A 22,741-nucleotide genomic window follows, 5' to 3' on the forward strand; every position below is an offset into this window, starting at 1 on the left:
AGTCAGGATCGGGCTTTATTGAGTGAAAGCTGGCAAAATAATTAGAGGATGCTGGAAATTCAATTTTTTTCAATCTGCCACTTGAGCTATATAGGACCCTAAAATTGCCACCATAAATATGAATGATCATACAGGGTTTAGAAATCAAACATCTAGTACAAAAATGCAACAATTGCATTTGTGTGTACAAATTTATTTATGAAAATTGGTGTAACTTTAATTTTTTTTTAAATCCAGGGCTCTAGGCCTACAGCTAGCAAATTAATTTAACCTTCAACCTTTTGTTAACAGATTCGGGATTCAGCCTTCCCAAATTAATTACAATGTAGTGGCCCCTTGCCAACTTTTCAGCAAAAATGCTGAACACACTGAATTTCTGAAAATAGTTACTGGTAGTCTATTTAATATAAAAAGTCAACAAATTCAAATGTTCAATAATAATATCACATTATTTGCTACAAAATTCAGATACCAGGTACCATACATTCAAATGAAAAATAGAATTCTACATTTTGTTGTTTTCTTACTCAAATAAAGAAGGCATACTTCAGTCCATATATAATAAAAGCACCACTTTTTTCACAGGCTGCTCATCTGTTTTCTCTCCAATCTTTGGCAGGATTATTATTTACAATTTTACATGCTGACGACACCATTCCTCTCCTCAAAGCATCTATGGTGACTGGAAAGATATAAAAACCAAACAAAAAATAATGAGGCTCAAGATTGAGGATTACCTTCAAGGATTTGGCTTCTGGTGTAAAAGAGCAACAGAACCTTCAGAGTAATTGTGGCACAAATCATATTTAATATTAGTACCGGTATAACATCAGCCTGCCTACCCTAATTGCCCACTTGAGTCATTTTTTGTAATTTTGAGAACAAAGAACAAAATGTGGTTCAAGCATGCATCAGTTACCTTAGGTATTAAAAATCACCCCAATTATTTTGGATTATTCCCTTTCATTTGTATGTATGTTATCATTTGTTCTTGGGCAAGATTGGTGAATCAATATGTTTAAATGCATGCTTGAACCTAAGGCCAAAAAAAAAAAAAAAAATTGTTGTGTTGCCCTCCCAAGCCTAAAATCTGGTAGTACACCCGGCCGGATTTTTTAAATTTTTTTTAGCAACTCAACCATTTGATACAAGTACCTACTATTTCACAGTCACATGAGTGAAGAGAGGCATATGCTTAATATTGGCTGTATTTGCTATCCAATGTTTAATATTTTATTGAAGTAAATATTAATATTAAGACCCTTCACAATTAACTCTTAGTTTACTATTTAAAGATTTTAAAATAGGCATGAGATAACTTAATTATTAATATTAGTTATTTATTACTTATTATTTTCTTCATTTTGAAACAAGTGGTCACCCTACATGATACATTTTGGCACTGCAGATCATATTGCAATTATGGTTGATTTTTATATATTGATAATTAATAATATGTGTTATTTGTTTGTTCAGGATTCATGATCAAAGTAAGAAAGTAGCAAATTAATGTAACAAAAATGTCATTTAACAGAGAAAATGACAGAAAATCAAATAATTAAATATTTTGCAATTTTCAATTTTTGATGCGGGCGGGAAATAGGAAACTCAAAATCAATTGTGAAAGGCCTAAACATCCATGTTGTTGGGATTCAATGAGTCAGTCCTACTATATCCACTTAAAGTGCTGGCTTGGGGCACAATCTTTTTAGTGAACGTTATGGATCTGGGAATAGGCTTGGGGTACATGTATGATAAAAAAAAAATCATTTGTTAAAAACAATTATTAAAAAAAAAAAAAAAAATTGAAAAAAAAAAAACCCGGGCCCAGATTTTCGCGATTTTGACCCGGCCGCGGAGGGCAACACAACATATTTTTTTTTTGGCCTAATTACAAAAAATTACTTGGGCAAAAAGCGTAGCAGGCTGACGATAATCCATAAACGGAGGGAAGGGGGGGAGGTTAAGTAGCTTCATTGCTACACTAGCCTTTTGGGACAACTTCTCAAATTTTAAAAAATAACTCATTTTCACCAACTCTGACCCTGTTTTCGGAAGATTCAATGTTTTGCTTTGTTTTATTTAATCAATATTGTTTTAGTTTCATTTTATTGATTAAAATCAAATTTATGGGTGGTTAGTTTAACTTCTTTTCGTGCATCCTTTTGGAAGAAATTAATCTACATTGATCCACTTCAGATTACAACTTGCACAAACCTACTGATGATATAATTCTGTTAAAAGTAATAATATGGTATATATGCAGTTTATGGTTACCCATCCATTTTTCTCTGGATTTGGGTATGATTTAAAGATATTTCTTAGTTATATTACGTACCTCAACTTCATCAGGTACTAACAGCATAACTCCACTTGGCACTGTCGGAAGATGGTTAGTAGGGCGTCCTTTATGGGTCTGTGAATACTGAGATGATATCGACAATCTGCGTAATGTTGCTTTGCTGTCCAGGACGTATTTCAGAAATATGCCCAATCCAATGACTAGTATTCCAATGCTTATAAGTCCAATAATGACAAGCCCTACCGTGCTATATTCCAAATATTCCTCATGACTGTGTTGTGGGTTGTAGTAGGTTACAGGTTTCTCTTCGGGTGCTGGGAACAGCATAGGCTTTGCCGTTGATTCTTCTGTAGCCATTGCAAATTTATATCTTACAAACTGCACATGTGACCTGAAAATGAAGGGAAGTAAACAATTATTTGTTCATTACTTTTACACATGGCAACAATTAAGCATATTCCTAGAGTTTGTGATTTTCATCAATAGGCCTATAATAGCCTAAACTTCAACAGCAACGAAAACTTACACAAATAGATTCCCTCAACTTCAGTCTGCATTACTACCATGTAGCCCAGGCCATGCACATATTGTAAGTGCCACAAAATAATTTAATTTTAAATGAAAACAACTTTCCCAATCAATTTTGGATTGTAAAGAATACACTTTATATTTACACAAATGTCCAGGGTGCCTGTCCAACTTGAAAGGCCTATTTCTGAATTGCATGGTGCCTGGATAACACATATCAAGGTCCTTTGATTCCATACTACTACCATGTCTTTTGTTCAGAAAGACCTGAATAGCCTCAGGGATAATGTTGATTTTAACATTTTCCAATATCTTTGTATAGCCAGGGGTTTCATGTTCTCAGAACTGTTTCATTTCAGCACCCCTGGAATCATTTTCTGTTCCTCTTAAATATAAATCTGTGGACTCAGGCTGTTGGCAGCAGGTGTTGAACCACCAGGCTTCAATGTCTGGGGTAAACATTTAAACCCTGCAATAATATTACATAATATTACACAATACAGGTCTATTTGTCCAAGGTCCCTCAATGGTTGTTGGTCACACCATATAGCCATAATATTATCATCTCCAATTGCATAGTTCAGTAACTCCCATTCAGCAATGTAGTTTCAAATTTGACCTCAAGTTGTCAGGTGCACATTTTAAAAACCAAAACATAATCCGGAGGTCAAAAAACAGAGGGGCATGTTTTATATGATGTGGCACATGTTGTTGAAAGTCTATGCATGGGTACATACATTTACAAAACAAAACAATTAAAGCAAGGCTCTGTGACTTACTGGTCAATTTTACATGTACCGTATTCGTCCGAGTATAGTCCCATGCTCGAGTATAATCCCACCTCCCATTTTTCGAAAAATTTCAGAAATTGTAAAAAAAAAAAAAAAAAAATTTTTTTTTTTTTTTTTTTTTTTTTTAGTTTTTTTTTTTTTTGGAGTGCCTGGACCTGAACCTAGATGCTAGGATCATTCATGGTTGACCTAAAAAAAAAAAAAAAAAAAAAAAAAAAATTTCAAGATATTTTGTATTTTTAATATGAAAATTGATAATTTGTATTCATGTCATACTCTATTAATGATTTCAAAATGCATTGAATTTGAATGCATTTTGAAATCATTAATAGAGCATGACATGAAAACAAAGTATCAATTTCATATTAAAATACAAAATATCTTGAAATTTTTTTTTTTTTTTTTTTTAGGTCAACCATGAATGATCCTAGCATCTAGGTCTAGGTCCAGGGACACTCAAAACCTAAAAATAAACTTAAAAAAAAATTTTTTTTTTTTTTTTTTTTTTTGAAATTCAGTATAATCCCACCCCCAATTGTGAAAAATTTTCACATAAAAAACGGGTGGGACTATACTCGGACCAATACGGTATATAAAAACACTACCTGGAGATCCTATATCAATTTAGGCGAATTGCAAAAGCTGAAATGAAAGTTGATTAGTTTCCCATCATCACCTGGGCCCATCACTTTTTCATTTTGGCCAAAACTTCAAGTTCATTATTTACGTACCGTACGGTATCTAAAATTTAGATGGAAATGTCACAAATTCAAACTCTCAAAATATCAGACATGTTGGCCCTGCTGATGATTTCAGCATTTGCATTAAATGTTGGGGTACTAGAGGATGTGTAGGCCTACAATTTTGTAGAGCCAATTCCCTCAACATGTTCTTACTCTAGACCTAGTGATAACAGAAATTACAAATTTCTTTTCATTGTCATGAATAAAACCCTAAAATCTTTTCTCAATTGCAAAATGTCTGCACAGATTATCAACATTTTATATATATATGCCTACATCCATACAACAAGCATAATCCTGTTCAATTTACTTCGCTGAATGGAATAATGAAGAAAAAAAATAGTTATGAAAGATTCACCTCACTCATCACTTGATGATAAATAAGAAAACTTAAACATCAACTTTCCTCCTACTGTCTAGATGATTTCAGCTTACAACAATAGCAAAATGCAGTTTTTAAATATCATATTTTTCTTTTTAGAGTCAGAAATGAAACACACAAGCCTCCAATTTCATTACAGACTGTCAATCATGACTAATTACTTTCATTGATCTCATACTTCTTGTAAACAAAAATATGTCACAGAAAAAGATTGATTTTGCTTTAAAATATTAATTATTTCTGGATTTCATGAAAATGGCTGCCCCCAGCCCCATGCATTATTGCATCTGAAGTTGGAAAACAATACAGCCTAGCTAGACGAAAAGACGCCTTCTAATACTGACCAGCATGACCAGTGTGCAGTGACCACAAAGTGACCAGTTAAACGGTGATAGTCATGATAGTAAGCCTCAAACAACATTGAATTGCTAGTTCTAAATGGCTTCAAAATCAAATGGCCATATTCCATTGTATTCCCCCATCTAACAATACATGATTTTCATTATTTTTAGCAGGCAGTTCATACAATTACAATCAAAAATGATACGAGTTATTATAGCTCGAAATTCGTTTTCGGAAAACTGGACTAGCACTGTAGCAGTTCAAAATTAAAAATCATGAAATCAATGAATCCATCACTAGAAAATCCATTTAATTACACAGCACTGACAAACCAAACCATTCCATTCACACAGTGAGCAAATTAATCTGATAATTATTAATATTAAACAGTATATGCAATTCTGAAGTTGAGGAATGGGAGTTGAGCAGCTTTGAGCACAGCAAGGGTGGTGAATTTTGACCCCATTGCTTTTTGTACGATTTTGTTTCAATCATGCATTGTAGTAAAATAGCTTCAGATTGTCAGCGAAAATGCTTGAAAATTACGATAAGTTTTCAACAAAAGTGTCATTACACAAAATACTCACCAAAAAGATAAACTAGATTTAATTTCCGACTATTTCAAGACTCCAAAATCAAATAGTCCTCTGCTCAGTCTCATTTCCAGCGAAGCAGATGTTTACGAAGCGATGAAAGTACATGCACGAAATGATCATACGATTTTGCACAATGTCGCACAATGCCACGCACGCGTGTGGTTGTTTTATCTAGGGGCCAATATGCAAATTAGGGTTGGTGACAGTGACTTTTGACCAATGACAAACGTGGATTCCGCAGCTTGAGGGTGTGGCTTCAGGTTTCTGAGACGCATCTCTGGCCTGGGATATTGACTGTGAGTTGGTTGCAACTCCAGGATACAGGCAGGATCATACTAGTAATTTTATTGCAACCTCATTGCAATATTGCAAAGAGCTTTATATATTTTCATATTTTCCTCACTTTGTAATTTCTCTGAAGTTTTGATCACTCAGATTCAAGAATGATATAAAAGAAAATAAATAAATAACAAAACAAAACGAAACAAAACAAAACAAAACAAAACAAAACAAAACAAAACAAAACAAAACAAAACAAAACAAAACAAAACAAAACAAAACAAAACAAGAAAGAAAGCCTTGCCCAATGCTAAGAAATTGAGGAACAGCAAAGATGAAGCCCTGAGTAAAGTGTACATCACCCCTGACCTGACTTACCAGGAAAGAGTGCAGAATAGGAAACTACGTGCTCAACTGAATTCCCGGAAAGAACATGGTGAAAGCGAGTTGGCCATAAAGAGTGGGAGGATCACCAGTGGCAACCAGCCCTTTCGTGGAGGTGGTGGGAGGAGACAAGGAAGAGGAGGAGCAGAAGCTTATTGTCAAGTTACCAGAGTACACACAGCACCATTGCACTTAGCACAGCACCGAACACCCACGTCGCACCAAAGGAAGAGTCTAAAAGTGTTAGACCAATTTCAGCTGATGCCAGGAAGCATAACAGCAAGTATATAGTAACTTGAAATCTGGAAGCTACAGATATAAAGCTGATGCCAGGAAGTCTTTCAGCAACAATTTCAGTGATCATCATGATGAGTCTACAAGTGATAGCTCATATGATGATAATGACAGGTCCAAAAGTCTGGACTAAGTGTAAGTGTGTCTATTACAAATAGTCATAGACCAATGTTAGTTGATGATAGGTCCTTTCATGGACCATGTGAAGATGATTTGTCTATCCATAGACAAGATAGTGCTGGTGAGTCTGTAAGCTATAGGCTAGAAGTAAGGAAGTAGATGACAGGTCTTTAAACTGTAGACCTGAAGACGAGGAAGTAGATGGACGTACATGTGATAGATCATGTGATGATGATGTTAGGTCCAAAAGTCCAGGACTACATGTAAGTGGAAGTGAGTCTATTATAAGTCGTCTTAGACCAAGTTTTGTTGTTGATGATGATGATAATGATGGACCATATGAGGATGATCTGTCTATCCATAGACAAGATAGTGTTGATGAGGCTGTAAGTTGTAGATCAGAAGAAGTAGATGATGGGTCCTCAAGTTTTAGACTGAGTGACGATAGTGTGTCTACAGGAGATGAGGAAGTAGATAAATCTACAAATTATGGACCATGTGAAGTAGGTAAGAAATTTGACAAGAGTGACAGCAAAACTGGAGAGGATGAGGAAGGAGTAGACAGTAGACAAAAAGGCCACAAGAGATACAGCACAACTGGAGACAAAGAGGAAGATGCCAGCAATAGACAAGATGTTTACAAGAGTAAACAGGAACACCAAAGACATGACACGTTTGAAGAAGATAGAGAAGAAGCAGCAGTGAACAGCAGACGAAGAATTCATAAGAGACACAGCACAACTGGTGATGAAGAGGAAGCTGCTAACTTTAAGCAAGAAGATCACAAGAAACAATGCCCAAAGGGGAATGATGAGGAAGTTACCAAAAATAGACATGAAGCCAACAAGAGACAACACACATCTAGAGGCGTGAAGAAAGCTGCTAAAAATAGACCTGGAAATCACGATAAGAGACATGACATAACAGACAACCATGACATAGGGAGAGTTGGTAACAGTAGACAAAAAGATTACAAAAGATGTGACACACCAAGAGATGAAGAGAATACTGCTAACAGTAGAAAAGAAGACAAGAGATCTACAAAGAAAGATGATAATGAAGATGGAACACCACTTAGTGCTTCAAGAAGTATACCAGGAAGATTACTTGCTACTGTACCAATGCCCAGAGCTTGATGAGTAAGAGGACTGAACTTGAGGCAACAATTGATGATCTGAAACCAGATGTGATTGGTGTAACAGAGTCCTGGTGCAACAGCACAATAATGGACAGTGAAGCTGCCTTTGACAACTATGTCATGTTTAGACTTGACAAAGATTCACCAAGCGGTAGAGGAGGTGGTGTCATTCTGTACATCCATGAGTCACTGTCAGCGGTTGCTTGTCACGAGATCAACAATTCCAATGACTTCAACAGCTCAGTGTGGTGTTTGATTGAGTTGGAGAGGAATGAGAAGTTATTAGTTGGACTATGTTATAGAAGTCCTAACAGTACAGACCAGAATAACCGTAAGTTGTTGGAGCAACTGGAAGAATCGGCGAAAGTGGTGAATGCTACTCATCTTCTACTCATTGGTGACTACAATTTCTCGGAGATTAACTGGAAGCAAGGCAAGGTAGAGAGTGGTGGGGATACTGACGAGGCACAGAAGTTCTTTGACACAACGCAAGATCTCTATCTAGTGCAACATGTCATAAAGCCTACAAGAAATAGAGGTATACCCAGAAACCATCCATGCTTGATCTCGTCTTTTCCAGAGATGAACAGATGGTAAACCAGATTGAACATCTAGCACCTCTTGGAAGCAGCGACCATGACGGACTTTTCTGGGAGTACGAGACAAAGTCTATAACTTCAAAGAAGTCGACAATGAGACCAGGTCATATAACTACCCAAAAGGTGACTATGTTAAGATCAAGAGCCACTTCAAGAATGTGAATTGGGAAGAGGAGTTTAAAGATAAGACTTGCAACGAAGCATGGAACATCTTCAAAGAAGAGTATGAAACAACCATTCAAGAACATGTTCCACTCAAGAAGAAGAAAAGCAAGAAGCCACCATGGTTGAAGTCTGGTGTAAAGCGATCAATCAGGAAAAAATACAACATGTATCAGCGATACAGAAAGACGCAGCAGTACAAAGATTATGAGGCATATAGAAAGCAGAGTAACATAACTAAGAGGAAAGTAAGAAGAGCTCAGGTAGATTACGAGAAGAAAATCATGAGAGATTTCAAGAAGAAACCAAAAGCCTTCTACAGCTATGTTCGTGCGAAACAGAAAGTTAAGACAGGGGTCTCCCAATTGGAGAATGACCAGGGTGATCTTACAAAGACTGACAAAGAAACAGCTGATGTTTTGAATAGCTTCTTCCAGAGTGTCTTCACACAAGAACCTGATGGGGAACCACCAACTTTAGCAGACCGCAAGGCTGACATAGAAGAGCTCATTGGAGCAGATTTTACTCTGGAAAATGTAATGAAGAAGCTGGATAAGTTGAAGCAAGATAAGTCACCAGGTATAGACCAAGTACATGCTAATGTCCTCAAAGAATGCAAAGAAGAGATGGCTGTCCCATTGTTCATGATCTTTAAGAAATCTCTAGAGGAAGGCTGCATCCCAGATGACTGGAAACTGGCAAGAGTTTCACCGATTTTCAAGAAAGGGTAAAAAAATCAGGCCTGCAACTACAGACCAGTCAGCCTTACCAGTGTTCCTTGCAAAATCATGGAGTCGCTACTGAGAGATGCCATTCTTAATCATGTCAACCAACATCATCTGCTCTCAGAAGATCAACATGGGTTCAGAAGTGGAAGATCATGCATGACCAACGTACTCACCACTCTGGAAGACACTACAAAAAGTTTGGATGAAGGATTCGGAGTAGATGTTATATATCTTGACTACGCAAAGGCCTTCGACACAGTCCCTCATAAACGGCTTATCTCCAAACTGCGAGCATATGGGATTTCTGGCAAGATCTTGGATTGGATCAAGGACTTTCTTCAGAACAGAAAACAACAGGTTGGAGTGAGGAAAGAACTGTCAGACTGGGCTGATGTCATGAGCGGCGTACCGCAAGGGTCAGTGTTGGTTCGTATTGTACGTCAACGACTTGCCAGAGGTAGTTACGTCAACAACTAAAATGTTTGCTGACGACACCAAACTGTACAACAGGGTCAAGAAAGACAGCACTGAAGGTAGCGATGCTATACAGGATGATCTCAACCAACTCAAGGACTGGTCAGATACCTGGCTTCTTCGTTTCAATGCATCAAAATGCAAATGCATGCATCTAGGGAACGATAACCCAGAGAAATCTTACGTCCTAGGAGAAGATGAAATTATGGTATAGCCAAAGAAGAGAAGGATCTGGGTGTCTACATCACAGATGACTGCAAACCATCAACGCAGTGTACAAAGGCAGCCAACAAGGCCATGACCAGTCTGAGAATCATCAAGAGGACATTCAAGTACATCGATAAAGAGAGTTTCTCCATCCTGTATAAAGCATATGTCCGTCCAATGCACATGTGGAGTTTGTGTCCAGGCATGGAGTCCATACCAAGTTAATGACATCAAAGAAATTGAGAAGATACAAAGAAGAGCTACTAAGCTTGTTCCAAGTTTAAGAGAGAAACCCTACCAGGAAAGGCTTCAGGAACTACATCTCTACCCGCTAGAAGTTCGAAGATTAAGAGGCGACCTGATAGAGGTTTTCAAGATCTTGAATGGGCTCGAAGATATCAAACCAGAGGAGCTATACAGGCACCAGGGGACACAGCTACAAACTCTTCAAGAAACAGCTCCACAAAGGCCTAAACTTGAGGAAGTTTTTCTTCTCCCAGAGAGTGATTGACACATGGAATAATCTTCCTGCAGATGTAGTGAATGTCAAGACAACAAACCAATTTAAGGGCAAAATTGACAAGTTTGGAACAAGAATGGATATGGGGAACTAAAAGGCTTGAACCTATAATTTTAACCCATCAAATCTAAGTGTAAGTGTAAGTGTAAAACAAAACAAAACAAAACAAAACAAAACAAAAGTCAAAACAAAACAAAACAAAACAAAACAACCGAAACAAAACAAAAACCCCATCCACACAAACGCACCCCCCCCCACACACACACAACCCATGAAACAAACAAACATGTTGTCCTCCATTGTCTTCATGTCTGAAAAGAAATGTGTTTTTCTGTTTATATAATCAAAGAGTAAGAAAATAGTATTTGTGCAAATTGATAAATAGCTGTAATTTTTAAGATATGCCATTTCCTCCCCCAATTAAAACAACAAACAAACAACGATATATATAGCCTAACCATAATTGTGTAAATATGATGGCAAGTCATGTATTTTCGGCAACGTAATGAGGCATCTTTTTTTCATTAGGCCAATTTTCCAATTTTTATAAATGGTTGTCTATATTGTTGATGAAAGACCATAATGTCAAAACAGTTAGGCCTAATGCTTAGCTTAGATCATCTTTACAGACATTTTGCAACAGATTGAGAAAAAAAATGTTTTTATTAAGATGAAAAGAAATGTGTAATATTTGTAATCATCAGAAACATAATGAGGTAATAAATTTACATTATTTACTACACAGCTCCCTCACTATACAACTAAGAAAAACTGCTGATTATGATAGTTTGATTATTTCCCGTTTCAATTGGTAAATAAATGAGATAATTGACTTTTTAATGAAAATAATGAAAGTTTTGGCCAAAATGAAGGTGGTAGTAAGCAGATTACTGGAAACATGGAATCAACTTTCATTAGTCTAAGCCTATGTATGTGGTATAGGCTTACTACTATAATAAACCACCAGAGAAGATATCTGTAGGCCTATAAACTAAACCCTATAATAGTCTACTCTTTTTGTAGACTGATTTCACCATCTAATCAAGTGGAAAATTATGAGATCCTGATTATTGACCTGATATTCAGTATTTTCAATCGTATTTTAATTTAGGATTTGACCCTATAAACGTCGGCAAAAGATTGAAATCAATTCCTTTGACTAGTATGACTATCAGCCCTATAATTCAGAACAGATTTGACCAAAACAGCAACAACAAAAATAAAATAAAATAAAATAAAACTATAAATGATTGAGAACCACTTTTTGATTGGTTAAAAAGATTAAAAATTTAAATCTTTATTCAATCGAATACGATTTCTTTCTGTAATCAGCAATGATTGAAAAATCAATCTTTTTTTTAGTCAGACTCAGAGTGATTCATGTGATTCAGAGTATGGGCATAGTAGGCAAGAGGCATTGAACCACAGTCTAGTCTGCTGGGCCTGTGCTGGGCAATATCATGTGTTGTGGCGCCGCCTGTGATACCACCCATCACCATTGGTTGACAAATTGGTTGGTGCGATGGTGGCGTGAGTTCTCTTTCTCTCATGTTGTTTCGTTGTGTAAATGCTTTGCAAGCTTCCTCCGTATTTAAGCATACATTTAAAGGGAAGCACAATTTCACAACACGAGTAAATATGCCCAAAGTCAAGGTAAATATGAGTGATTTTAACGTAGAGAGTATGGCAAAGTAGTATGCTAAAATGGGGCTCAGTTTAATAAAGCTTAGCAGCTGAGGCTGTATTGATAGTAAGCTTATCTTGCTATAGTTGCAGAATTCGACAGTCATGGTATTGGATATGGTATGAAGCAATGATTTCTTCATACCGACGGCTATGATGTACGTGAATGCACATTAAACACATATAAACACATACACAGCACTTGTTGGAACTCCCGGTCGGAGCTGTGAGTTTCAATTATTGGAACTGAGATAACTTCGATTTATCATATTTTTTCAAATTTATCCTAAATCAAGACAGACTCATTGTTATTGACATAAGTGACAACACAATTGTGATGTGATCAAACAAAATGAGTCGGATGTCGGTAATATTGATTTTGAGAAATAGTCAATAATAGTATTCAACTTCCTTTTTTTGTATTTTGTTGTTCTGAACAAAACTAAAACATGTAAAATGGCATATATGTATCTCTGGAACCATAAGTCTAATTATGATAGGGTTTTAAGCAAAATAAAGCTCTGAGAGTGGCGCATTTATATTGATATTGAAAATTAAAGTATGATTTTAATCGACATCATCAGACTCATTTTGCTTGATCGCATCACAATTTAGGGGAAAACAATGTATTTTTCTTTTACAGATTGGAATCATTGGAGGCACTGGATTTGAGGAGCCTCATATCCTGCAGTCTAAAACTGAAAAATTTGTGGATACACCATGGGGAAAGGTAAGCTGACCTATATTTGTGGGTATAATATGGCATTGTGTGCATTACTTTCAAGCAAGGCCCCAGAAGCAAGGTCATACCTGTTATATTGTGTGTGTTTTTGGTAACAAAACAGGACTACCTGTGGAGGAACCGATAGTCCTCTCTTCAGCTGTTCAGGTGCAGTGGACTGAATTATTGTCAAAATTGCTGTTGAAATAAATCAGTGGTTAGTTTGGCATTTAAGCAAAACGTGGCATGAAGGAACATTTATGAAATTAATTGATTTATAAGGATGGATTTTTTTAAATATTCACTAATTTAATATCGTTAGTTCATACACTCCTATATCAAAGCAGCCAATCAGAAAAGCTGTTAGAAAAGTACGAAACATGCATTGATTGTGTATATTGTGCACTCCAGCACTACACGCGCAGTGTTTCTCGCGTTCAAGCGTCGCGTAGGATTGATTCATTTTTCGGGCGGGTTGATGCATTTATATTTAGTTCTGTTTTCCAACATTTTTAGTGATAATTTGTTATATAAAAAAAATTAAACTTGCGCTGATGTTGATGCGTCTAATGCACTCCCCTTCGGGCTCGTGCATTAGACGCATCAACATCAGCAACATCTATTATTTTGTCTAATTTCTCTCCCAATAAGTAATACGCGTTCATGAACCTATAAATATTGACTGCTCAGTGCCAGAAGTGGGTAAGTGCAATAGCTGCCATGTGTAGATGAGTTCAATATACAGTGTGTAAATTGCCAAATGACAGGACAGCTATTGCAGTACCAGTTACCCACTTCTAGCACTGAGCAGTCAATATATGTTTTTTGTTTCTATTGCAGCCATCAGACAGTTTGAGCATTGGACAAATACAAGGTGTTGATTGTGTCGTGATTCCAAGGTAGGTCAATGGTTTTGTTATGTGGCCAGTGGCATAGCATGAGTAATCCGATGTGGGGGGAGGGGAGGAGCACCGTGACTGATTGAGGGGGCACTTGGTCTGATAAAGTGGACAGCAGTCTTTTTTTTTAAACGGAATTTGTCAAATTGTCATCGTTTATGATGCTTTCAAGTAGGATTTGAAGTTGGTGCTGAATGTTTGTAATTTTGGGTTTTTTACTGGGGGAAACAGGGGGGGGGGCAAGAGTTCTGACTGTGGCGCCGCCACTGCATACCTGTGGCATGATAAGTAATTTTTCTTGCAAATAGATATCCATCATTCACCATATTGTTTCCAAATACAGCTATTTAACCCATGGGTTGGGTACCTAGCTATTGGGCTATTCCAGTTGAATTCCATACACCCCCTGTGGTAGACATGACTTTAATCTCCCACACAAGGGGTGTAGATTTCAAATGGAGTAACCTATTTGGGCAACCCCAATTGAAATTCACACTCCCTGTGTGGATGATTAAGGTCACATATTCCACAGTGGGTGTATGGATTTCAAGTGGAATAGCAAATCAAATGAAATCAAAATTCACTTTTCAATTGCATTACATGAGCCAAACTCTGAGAGCTTTATTTTGCTAAAAACCCCATCATAATCAGAATTACAGTTCCAGAGATATGGCAATTTTAATGTTGCCCAGAACCATGAAAATACAAAGGAAGTTGAATACTATTATTGGCTATATCTCAAAATCATTGTTACCGACATCCGACTCATTTTGCTTGATCACATCACATTTTGAATAGCCTGAAAGTGTTTCTGTAAACAGACACATTGAAATTGAAGTATAGACATACTATATTGATAATATACACGGGTTGGCAACCATCGCAAATCTGACATCTCTGTTGTCTAATGGTTAGGGATGGGGGCTTACAATACTGAGGTCTGCCTTTTTGAAAAGCTAATATTGTTTGCAAGTAGGAAAAAAATCTCTGTGTCCGATGTGTATCAGTTTCAAGGTTACAATGACCTTAACCAATCAAGTCGACATTGGTAAGTTGTATGCTGTACATCTACTTCACCCTCCACTTTTTTTTATATTTCTGGGTACGTAAAAAGTCCCATCCCAGTAATAAATACAAAAAAATTGAATGCTTCTTCCAATCAAATTTTTCCAAATCAATTTTAATAGTGACAATTTAACAACTACTTGGCTGGATCACACACATGGCCAAACCCACGGTCACACCCGTATGAAAAACACCGGAACCACTCAACCAATTACTCCGAAGCTTGCTGACAAGACACGTAACCCTTCTCTACTTCTTATTTCAGGCATGGACGTAGACACACCATTATGCCATCCTTGGTGAACTACCGAGCTAATGTATGGGCACTAAAACAAGAAGGTTGCACTCATATTGTAGCTACTACTGCTGTTGGTTCATTGCAAGAACACATAGGTAAATATTGCCATTAAAATGCAGACGTTCAGGTTGATGACTAGACTAAGAAACTGATTCTAGACAGTTGCAGTGGCAGCGCTACAGGGGGCAAGGGGACATACACCCCACAAATATTTTTGTTGTCCCCCCCAACTTTTGAGGCAAAACCCCCCCAAATAAGACACTATTCTGAGTGCCCCCCCCCACCCCCACATTTCAGGCAAAAAAAACAAAATTTGCCCCCCCCCCCAAAAAAAAAAAAAAAAAAAAGACAAAATTTGTCGATTATGCCCCCCCCCCCTCCCGAAATTCACTTCTCCCCAATGCCCCATAACCGGTATCACATCACATTTTGCTACACAATCTAGCCAAATTGCTATGCAATCACAAAAACATATGTTAATATTGCTATATACATCATTATTGCTATACAAATAACTTTTTGACACTAAATTATGCCCTGATCTGAAATTTGATAAGTATTTACAAGCGTATCACAATAACATGCAGTATGATTTCTTTTTATTATACAGGAGTTGGTGACATTGTAGTATTAGACCAGTTTATAGACAGGACCACTAAGCGTCACCAGACATACCATGATGGGACAGAGAATGGTCTGCCTGGTATCTGCCATATTGCAATGCATACACCATTTTGTGAAGAGACCAGAAAGGTATGTTTAATTGTTGATGTAGCCTTTTCCACATTTTGAGGGTTATTATTATTAAAGAGTCATGCAGATAGAGATCCATCACTGCTATCATTGAAGGAATGCAGAAAGTCAAGTCTGTAAATTTGTAATATAAAATCACAAAAAACGTAATGATTTCAAAGCACAACATTACAGGAGCCAAATATGATGAATTAAATAACACAAAATAATCAACTACAAATTTCCAAAAGACTTCCAGATATGCATTATTGTACAATGGAAAAAAGGTGAGTAAATTAAAGATATGATTTCATGAGATGTATGAAACTGTGGTATAATTTATTAGTTAAGACATGGGCTAATATGACAGATCAAACGTGGCTTTGTTTATTTCTCAATATTAATACATGGATCTTATGGGATATGAGTCAAGGAAACCAATAATCGCATTTATATTTCCAAAGGTCTTGCGGTTCTTGCAGAAAGCTGAATCTTGGTCAGCTATCCCGTTACCATGATAGGAATTGCTTTAAGTTTATTCCATTTGGTGGTAACTAGATTGCTGACCAAGATTCTGTTCGCTGTGCAACTCTTAATATAATATATCAAAAAAAATGTTTTGGGGGTTTACCCCTCCCTTGAAAAATCATGCACATGGGGTAGAAATAATACCCCTTTATCAAGCTGTGGGATCTCCTTTATAGAACCTTTTTTGAGTGCAAGCATGGTGAACACTGCTAGGTAATGCTCCCCTCCAGCCCGTCTGAAGTTTTGTTGATCTGGACGTAATTCAGGGTTTTACAGCTTATTTGAGAGATTTAATGAAGTTAAAAATGGAAAAGATTTATAAAAAGGCACAATAAAAAATGTTTTCTAGTTTGCTACTCTTTTTCTTTCATAACTTCAGCAGTCAATAACAACCTTTTATTTCTGTCCGCAGATTATCATCGAAGCAGCAGAAGAAACAGGTGTTAAATTCCACAAGAAGGGCACTATCGTCGCAATAGAGGGACCACGGTTCTCATCCAGAGCTGAAAGTCATCTGTGGCGTCAGTGGAAGTGTGACCTCATCAACATGACAACGGTACCAGAAGTTGTATTGGCTAAAGAAGCTGGGCTTTGTTACGCATCCATCGCCATGCCAACCGATTTTGATAGTTGGAATGAGAATGAACGCTTTGTAAGTGATAAAGTAATTTGTGATAGTGTGTTTGTATTGAAATACATATTTTTTATGAAAATGAATAACACAAACACAGGCAAAATAGTTCGGCTTTTCACATAGGACATTATGGTCTTCATTTTTTTTTTTACACCTGAAAAATGGTAAATGTACCCTCAGAATGTGATTTCATGACAAGTGTTTTTGTCCGCATGTCATGTCAGTGACAACCTACTTCCAGCAAGTGTTCTTTTCGACTACCTCTCCTCCCATTCAGTTGCTTTCAGTGGCGCTCTGGTCAAAATTTTATAATTACTTTACTGGGAGAAATGCATGCAAAAATGTGCAATATTAATGCTTTATTGGGCCAATTCTATGTTAATTTTGGACTGAAACAGGTCAATGGAAGAAATACATCGTATAGTTTGGCCAATTTTGACTGTCGGTACACTCCGCCTTGGGACTGTCATGTATAGATGACCTATGATGTACCAACATACCAAGATAACTGGGGAGGGCTATTGGCTACATCACTGCTACACACGGCAAAAAACTCTGAATCTGAACAACTGTAAAAATGCATGTAAGGAAGCAAATATTATTTCTGTCATAGAGCATGATCTATGTTATTAAGGGGGTACTACACCCCTGGCCAATTTTGTGCCTATTGTTGCATTTTTCTCAAAAATTATAGCGCATTGGTGACAAGTAAGATATGTATATTAATAATATTATAGGGGCAAGGACTACAACTACTGCACTGAAAATTCAGCAACTCAAGGCAAGTAGTTATTGATTTATTGATCAAATAATGGTTTTCCCTCATTTTTGACTGTAACTCCACAACTGTTGCCTGTGCTGAAATAAAAATTCCAGTGCAGTAGTTGTAGTCCTTGCCCCTATAATATACATATCTTGCTTGTCACCAATGCTCTATAAGAAAAATTGCAAAAATAGACACAAAATTGTAGTACCCCCCTTAACACAGCAGATATTGAATTTTTTACACACATTCAATGTTTGGTTTAACACCAATTCATTCTTATATGTTACAGGTTAGCCTGGAGCCTTTACTAGAAGCATTCAAGAAGAATATTGAGAATATGCGCAAGCTTGTTGTGGCTGCAATTCCACGTATTGCTCAAAAAGATTGGACAGAAATTATTAAACAAAATGAGGTAAGAATCGTAGTTCATACAGACGCATTATCTAACGACATGTGTGATTGGTCGGGAGTTTAGTATAAACAACTGCAATGCCTAGCTACTGTTGCAATCGCAGTATACCGGTATAGAAATATAGGAAAAAATGCAGTTTTTATAATGTCTTTTTTTTAATGTTATTATTTTAAAATCCAATACAATCACAGAATGTTGGGGAATGATGAATAGGGTTCATTCTAAAATTGAGGGAATATTCCTTGGGCATAAACAATCATTGCAATCCCGCCCTCAATTCTAGTAATAAAACCCTGATTCATACATACCTGTGATGCAAAAGCAAATGGTCAAGAGCCATTCCTAAACGGCAATAAATAGTTGTGTGATGATCATGCAGAAGAAAATGGCAAAATCATGTTTTTGCAGATGTTTCATGTACTTTTTGTTATTGTTTCACTGAATAACAATCACAAACTGAAGGAGATAATTGAGGGCATGATCATTGGTGATGCAATCAAGCAAAATGAGTCTGATGTCGATCAAAATCAAAATTCAGTTTTCAATTTCATTACATGAGCCATTCTCAGAGCTTTGTTTTGCTGAAAACCATATCTTTATTAGACATATGGTTCCAGAGATATGGCCATTTTAGTATTGCTCAGAACAATAAAATACAAAGAATTTTGACTACAAGTATTGGCTATATCACAAAATCAATATTCTCGACATCCGACTCATTTTGCTTGATCACATTGTGTATGCATGCAGCTGCATCTCCAGCATTCACAATAGATTGTGCACATAATTCTATAACTGAATCCATAATTAGTGAATAAGAATCAAATAATGTAGTTGTAATAGTAAAATAAAATTATTTTATTCATAAAATAAAATAAAAATAGAATAGCAGTTTATTTCTTTTTTTCTCAGTCAAACATTTTATTGCAGATTATAATGACATAGCATAATTTAACACAAGTAACTTATCAAATAAAAAAGTAGTAAAGCAGCAGTGAAGAAATATAGAAAAATGGGAAAGTGTATAAACCTGTAACCCTTTGACGTAAGGTACATATGAATGCTAAACGCAAGTACACTGGATTGCAAAAGAAAGTGTATAAATCAAAGGTACATTATTAAATGACAAACTACGGAACACTAGTAAAATTAATTGGTTAAGATGGAACTGTGTGTAATAATAGAATTTATCGGCTACGACTGAATGTTTAATTCAGATGTTAAACATGTAGGGATCTCCATACAATGGAGAATATGAGAACTGAAATGATATTTAGTAAAGTATTTACTTCACTCAGGGGCAGATCCAGGAATTTTTGATAGAGGGGGCGCCTTTTGGTCGATGACTAAAAAATGGTGTTAAGGGGGTTACCCCCTCGAAAACTCAACGGTTTTGGCCCATTGTTTGCTGTTCATGGCCGAATTTGTTCATTTTGTTGAATTTCTTTCATATTTTGTATTTTTAAGTTAGGCTGGCGCCTTTTGCTAGTCAAAAAATAGAGGGGGCGCGCGCTGGCTGCGCCCCCCCCCCCTAAATCCGCCCCTGTCACTTTAAGGTTTTACAGCTCACATGTGTAGGAAGGTATGTTATGTTCCTTGTAACAAGAATTTGATCACCACACTTAACTATGTGTCGTATTTCTCTTAATTGTTGTTACAGGCTGAAGTGAAAGGAGCCATCATGGGGCTCCCAGAGCCAGAACCAGCAAGATAGGTTTGCCATCATCTCAACTTTTTAATAGACAAGTCGATGTCTTATATGAATCAGTAAAGGGGATAAATAATTTGTAAACATAATTATTTTTATGTTTATGTCTGGTCTGAAATATTTGTCAAATCGTGCCATACAAAATAAATTGCATTAATACAATGACACATCTTCACCGAACAAAACTAAGTTAGGACAAAAATGTATCATAGTATTATCAGGGTGTTTGTGAAATCCTGTACACAGTACTATACACTCGTCAGAACTACTAGTATATGATAGTTATAGGTTAATGAATGCATATTACTTGTTGGGAGAGAAATTAGACAAAATAATGCACGCATGCTGATGTTGATGCGTCTAATGCACGAGCCACAAAGGGGGGGGGAGTGCATTAGACGCATCAACATCAGCGCAAGTGCGTTATTTTGTCTAATTTCTCGAGCAACAAATAATATGCATTCATTAATTCACAAATGTGCGATTTTTCTGTTTTTATAACAAATTAACACTAAATATGTTGGAAAATAGAAAGAAATATAAATGCATCAACCCGCCCGAAAAATGAATCAATCCTACGCGACGTGAACGCGCGCTAAACACTGCGCGTAGTACGCGGAGTGCACAATATACACAATCAATTCATGTTTCATATTTTTCTCACGCTTGCTCTGATTGGTTCTCGCTATCAAAGAGTGTATGAATTCTTACAATTAGGGACTATTTTTTGCATATTTTTTTCTATTGCCACAACACAGGTTTGCTATCAAGAAATCATTGCGACGTTATTGTTCAAAGCTGTTGCCCATATGGCATTATGTAGTTAACAGCAGATTGTACTGATAAATTGTATAATATATTTTAAGGGCTTGGATAGTGACATTTTCACATATTTTTTGTGGGACCTTTTTTTTGCAATTTGCGATATAATACAAATTTTATGGCAAATTATTAAAAATTGATATTTTTGACATTTAACAGTCCGGGAAGTAAATTGTATTAAAGATATATATTTTATCCCCAATACACCAACAAAATTGAGGTCTTTTGGGAAAAAAATGTATACCTTAAATATGAAAGGTCAAAATTTTCAATTGATGGTTGGCTTTTCATCCCAGCTACATACGCTTTAGGAAGTTTAGGTAAATATCATTAGATTTATGAAGTTTACTTTGAGGACTGTTAAATATTTAAAAAAATTTTTAAATAATTTGCCATACAATTTGTATTATATCGCAAATTATTTGATATCAGAAGGACATTCCTTGTATTCAGAATACAATTTGATGGCCGATGTGCTCTCAGGTCCCACAAAATATACTGTGCAAACGTTCATACTTTTAGTATCCGATTCCTTCAAGCATTTAAAACTTCTTGTGCGCCCCTAGTTATTATAGTAGGCCCTATAATTTACCCCCACTTTGTGAACTATCATTAAAGCCCAGTTTTATCAACTTATATTGTGCAAAACAAGGTTGACTTAAAGTTAAGGATATCATAAAGCTCATTATATACTGTGCTGCAGTATTGATCAGTTATATAAATTAGAAGTTTCGTATTGTGCCAACTAAGTTGATGTAATTATTTTAAATGTATATTTTTGTACTTGTTTAGCCAAAATCAACACGAAGCAGCTCATACAATAATGTAGCATGATAGTAACAGTCATTGAACTAAACACAGCCAAAAAAGAAAGTCTCCAGTAGTGCCATCCCCATTTAATCAGATTCGGATGAGTTTATGGCAAAATAATTTATACAATAATTTTCTATACACCTTCCTGCGAAGATTGATACCATATTTGATATCAAAAGTTTAATCATCATGAGCAAAGGAGCCGTTGTTTGGAAATTCGTGCAATTTTAAAATGACAAATTACGAATTGACCACGCAAAAATCAATGCATGGTATCAGCTTATTATGTGGCCTGAAGCATGCCCATTACAGGAATCATTGTACACTTGCCTCGCACAATTGAAAGAGCGGGGTATTTGATTTGCATTTTGACATGCATGGGCAAACCTTTAACCTGCCGGCCTATTCAGGCGACGTAATTCTTGGCACTCACGCTAGCTCTGCTACGTGATACAATTCCCTATGTCATTTTTAAAATTGCATGAATTTCCAAACAAATGTTTCTATGCTCACGATGATAAAACTTTTGATATTAAATTTGGTATCAATCTTCGAAGGAGAGTGTATAGAAAATTATTATATAAATTATTTTGCCATAAACTCATCAGAATCTGATTAAATGGGGATGGAACTACTGGAGACTTTCTTTTTTGGCTGTGTTTATATATAAATTAACGTGAAGCCAAAGGTGAATAAACTACAACAAAATGGCAAATTACAGTGTGTTACATCTATACTAATAAAATAATAAGCGGGCTGTATCTGTCTATCTATCTGTCTGTCCGGCTATGCGTTTCGCCGTGCTTCGACGCATCGCGCTGAAATTTCGCATATAGGTAGGTATCGGGAAAAGCATGTTGGGCATGTGGTTTTGAAGGTCATCGGAGGTCGAGGTCAAAGGTCAAAATTTCAAACTTTGTCCGATCGGGCCCAAACTTGGTGGGTGGAATCCTTGATAGGAGGGGACTATAATTAGGGATGCCCACTCTCAATACAGTTTCCACTAGAACGATTTTTCATTTACTGTGTGCGTGCACTCACACACGTATTGTCTATGGAGAAACTGATCAA

General features: G+C 36.4%; 4 protein-coding genes across 4 annotated transcripts; 3 read left to right on the plus strand and 1 right to left on the minus strand.

Annotated features, from left to right (window-relative positions):
• Positions 1-98: 98 nt before the first annotated feature.
• On the minus strand, positions 99-5,818 carry LOC140147614 (uncharacterized). Its single transcript, XM_072169392.1, has 3 exons — positions 5,676-5,818; positions 2,339-2,693; positions 99-682 (listed from the first exon to the last, which is right to left on the minus strand). The coding sequence occupies exons 2-3, from the start codon at positions 2,657-2,659 to the stop codon at positions 674-676; spliced, it is 330 nt and encodes a 109-aa protein (XP_072025493.1). The 5' UTR covers positions 2,660-2,693; positions 5,676-5,818; the 3' UTR covers positions 99-673.
• A 2,078-nt stretch (positions 5,819-7,896) lies between these two features.
• LOC140160917 (uncharacterized) lies at positions 7,897-9,391 on the plus strand. The gene is made up of 2 exons (XM_072184263.1): positions 7,897-8,437; positions 8,622-9,391. Exons 1-2 carry the CDS (start codon positions 7,897-7,899, stop codon positions 9,389-9,391), a joined length of 1,311 nt encoding a protein of 436 aa, XP_072040364.1.
• Positions 9,392-9,866: 475 nt separating this feature from the next.
• Positions 9,867-10,580, plus strand: LOC140160929 (uncharacterized). Its single transcript, XM_072184282.1, has 2 exons — positions 9,867-10,070; positions 10,233-10,580. The coding sequence occupies exons 1-2, from the start codon at positions 9,867-9,869 to the stop codon at positions 10,578-10,580; spliced, it is 552 nt and encodes a 183-aa protein (XP_072040383.1).
• Positions 10,581-12,083: 1,503 nt separating this feature from the next.
• On the plus strand, positions 12,084-20,477 carry LOC140147623 (S-methyl-5'-thioadenosine phosphorylase-like). The gene is made up of 8 exons (XM_072169403.1): positions 12,084-12,242; positions 12,916-13,002; positions 13,834-13,892; positions 15,223-15,350; positions 15,866-16,008; positions 16,928-17,167; positions 18,205-18,327; positions 19,988-20,477. The coding sequence occupies exons 1-8, from the start codon at positions 12,138-12,140 to the stop codon at positions 20,039-20,041; spliced, it is 939 nt and encodes a 312-aa protein (XP_072025504.1). The 5' UTR covers positions 12,084-12,137; the 3' UTR covers positions 20,042-20,477.
• The last annotated feature ends 2,264 nt before the right edge of the window (positions 20,478-22,741 follow it).

This window comes from Amphiura filiformis, chromosome 1 (assembly GCF_039555335.1).
Source record: "Amphiura filiformis chromosome 1, Afil_fr2py, whole genome shotgun sequence".
In the NCBI taxonomy this organism is placed as follows: Eukaryota; Metazoa; Echinodermata; class Ophiuroidea; order Amphilepidida; family Amphiuridae; genus Amphiura; species Amphiura filiformis.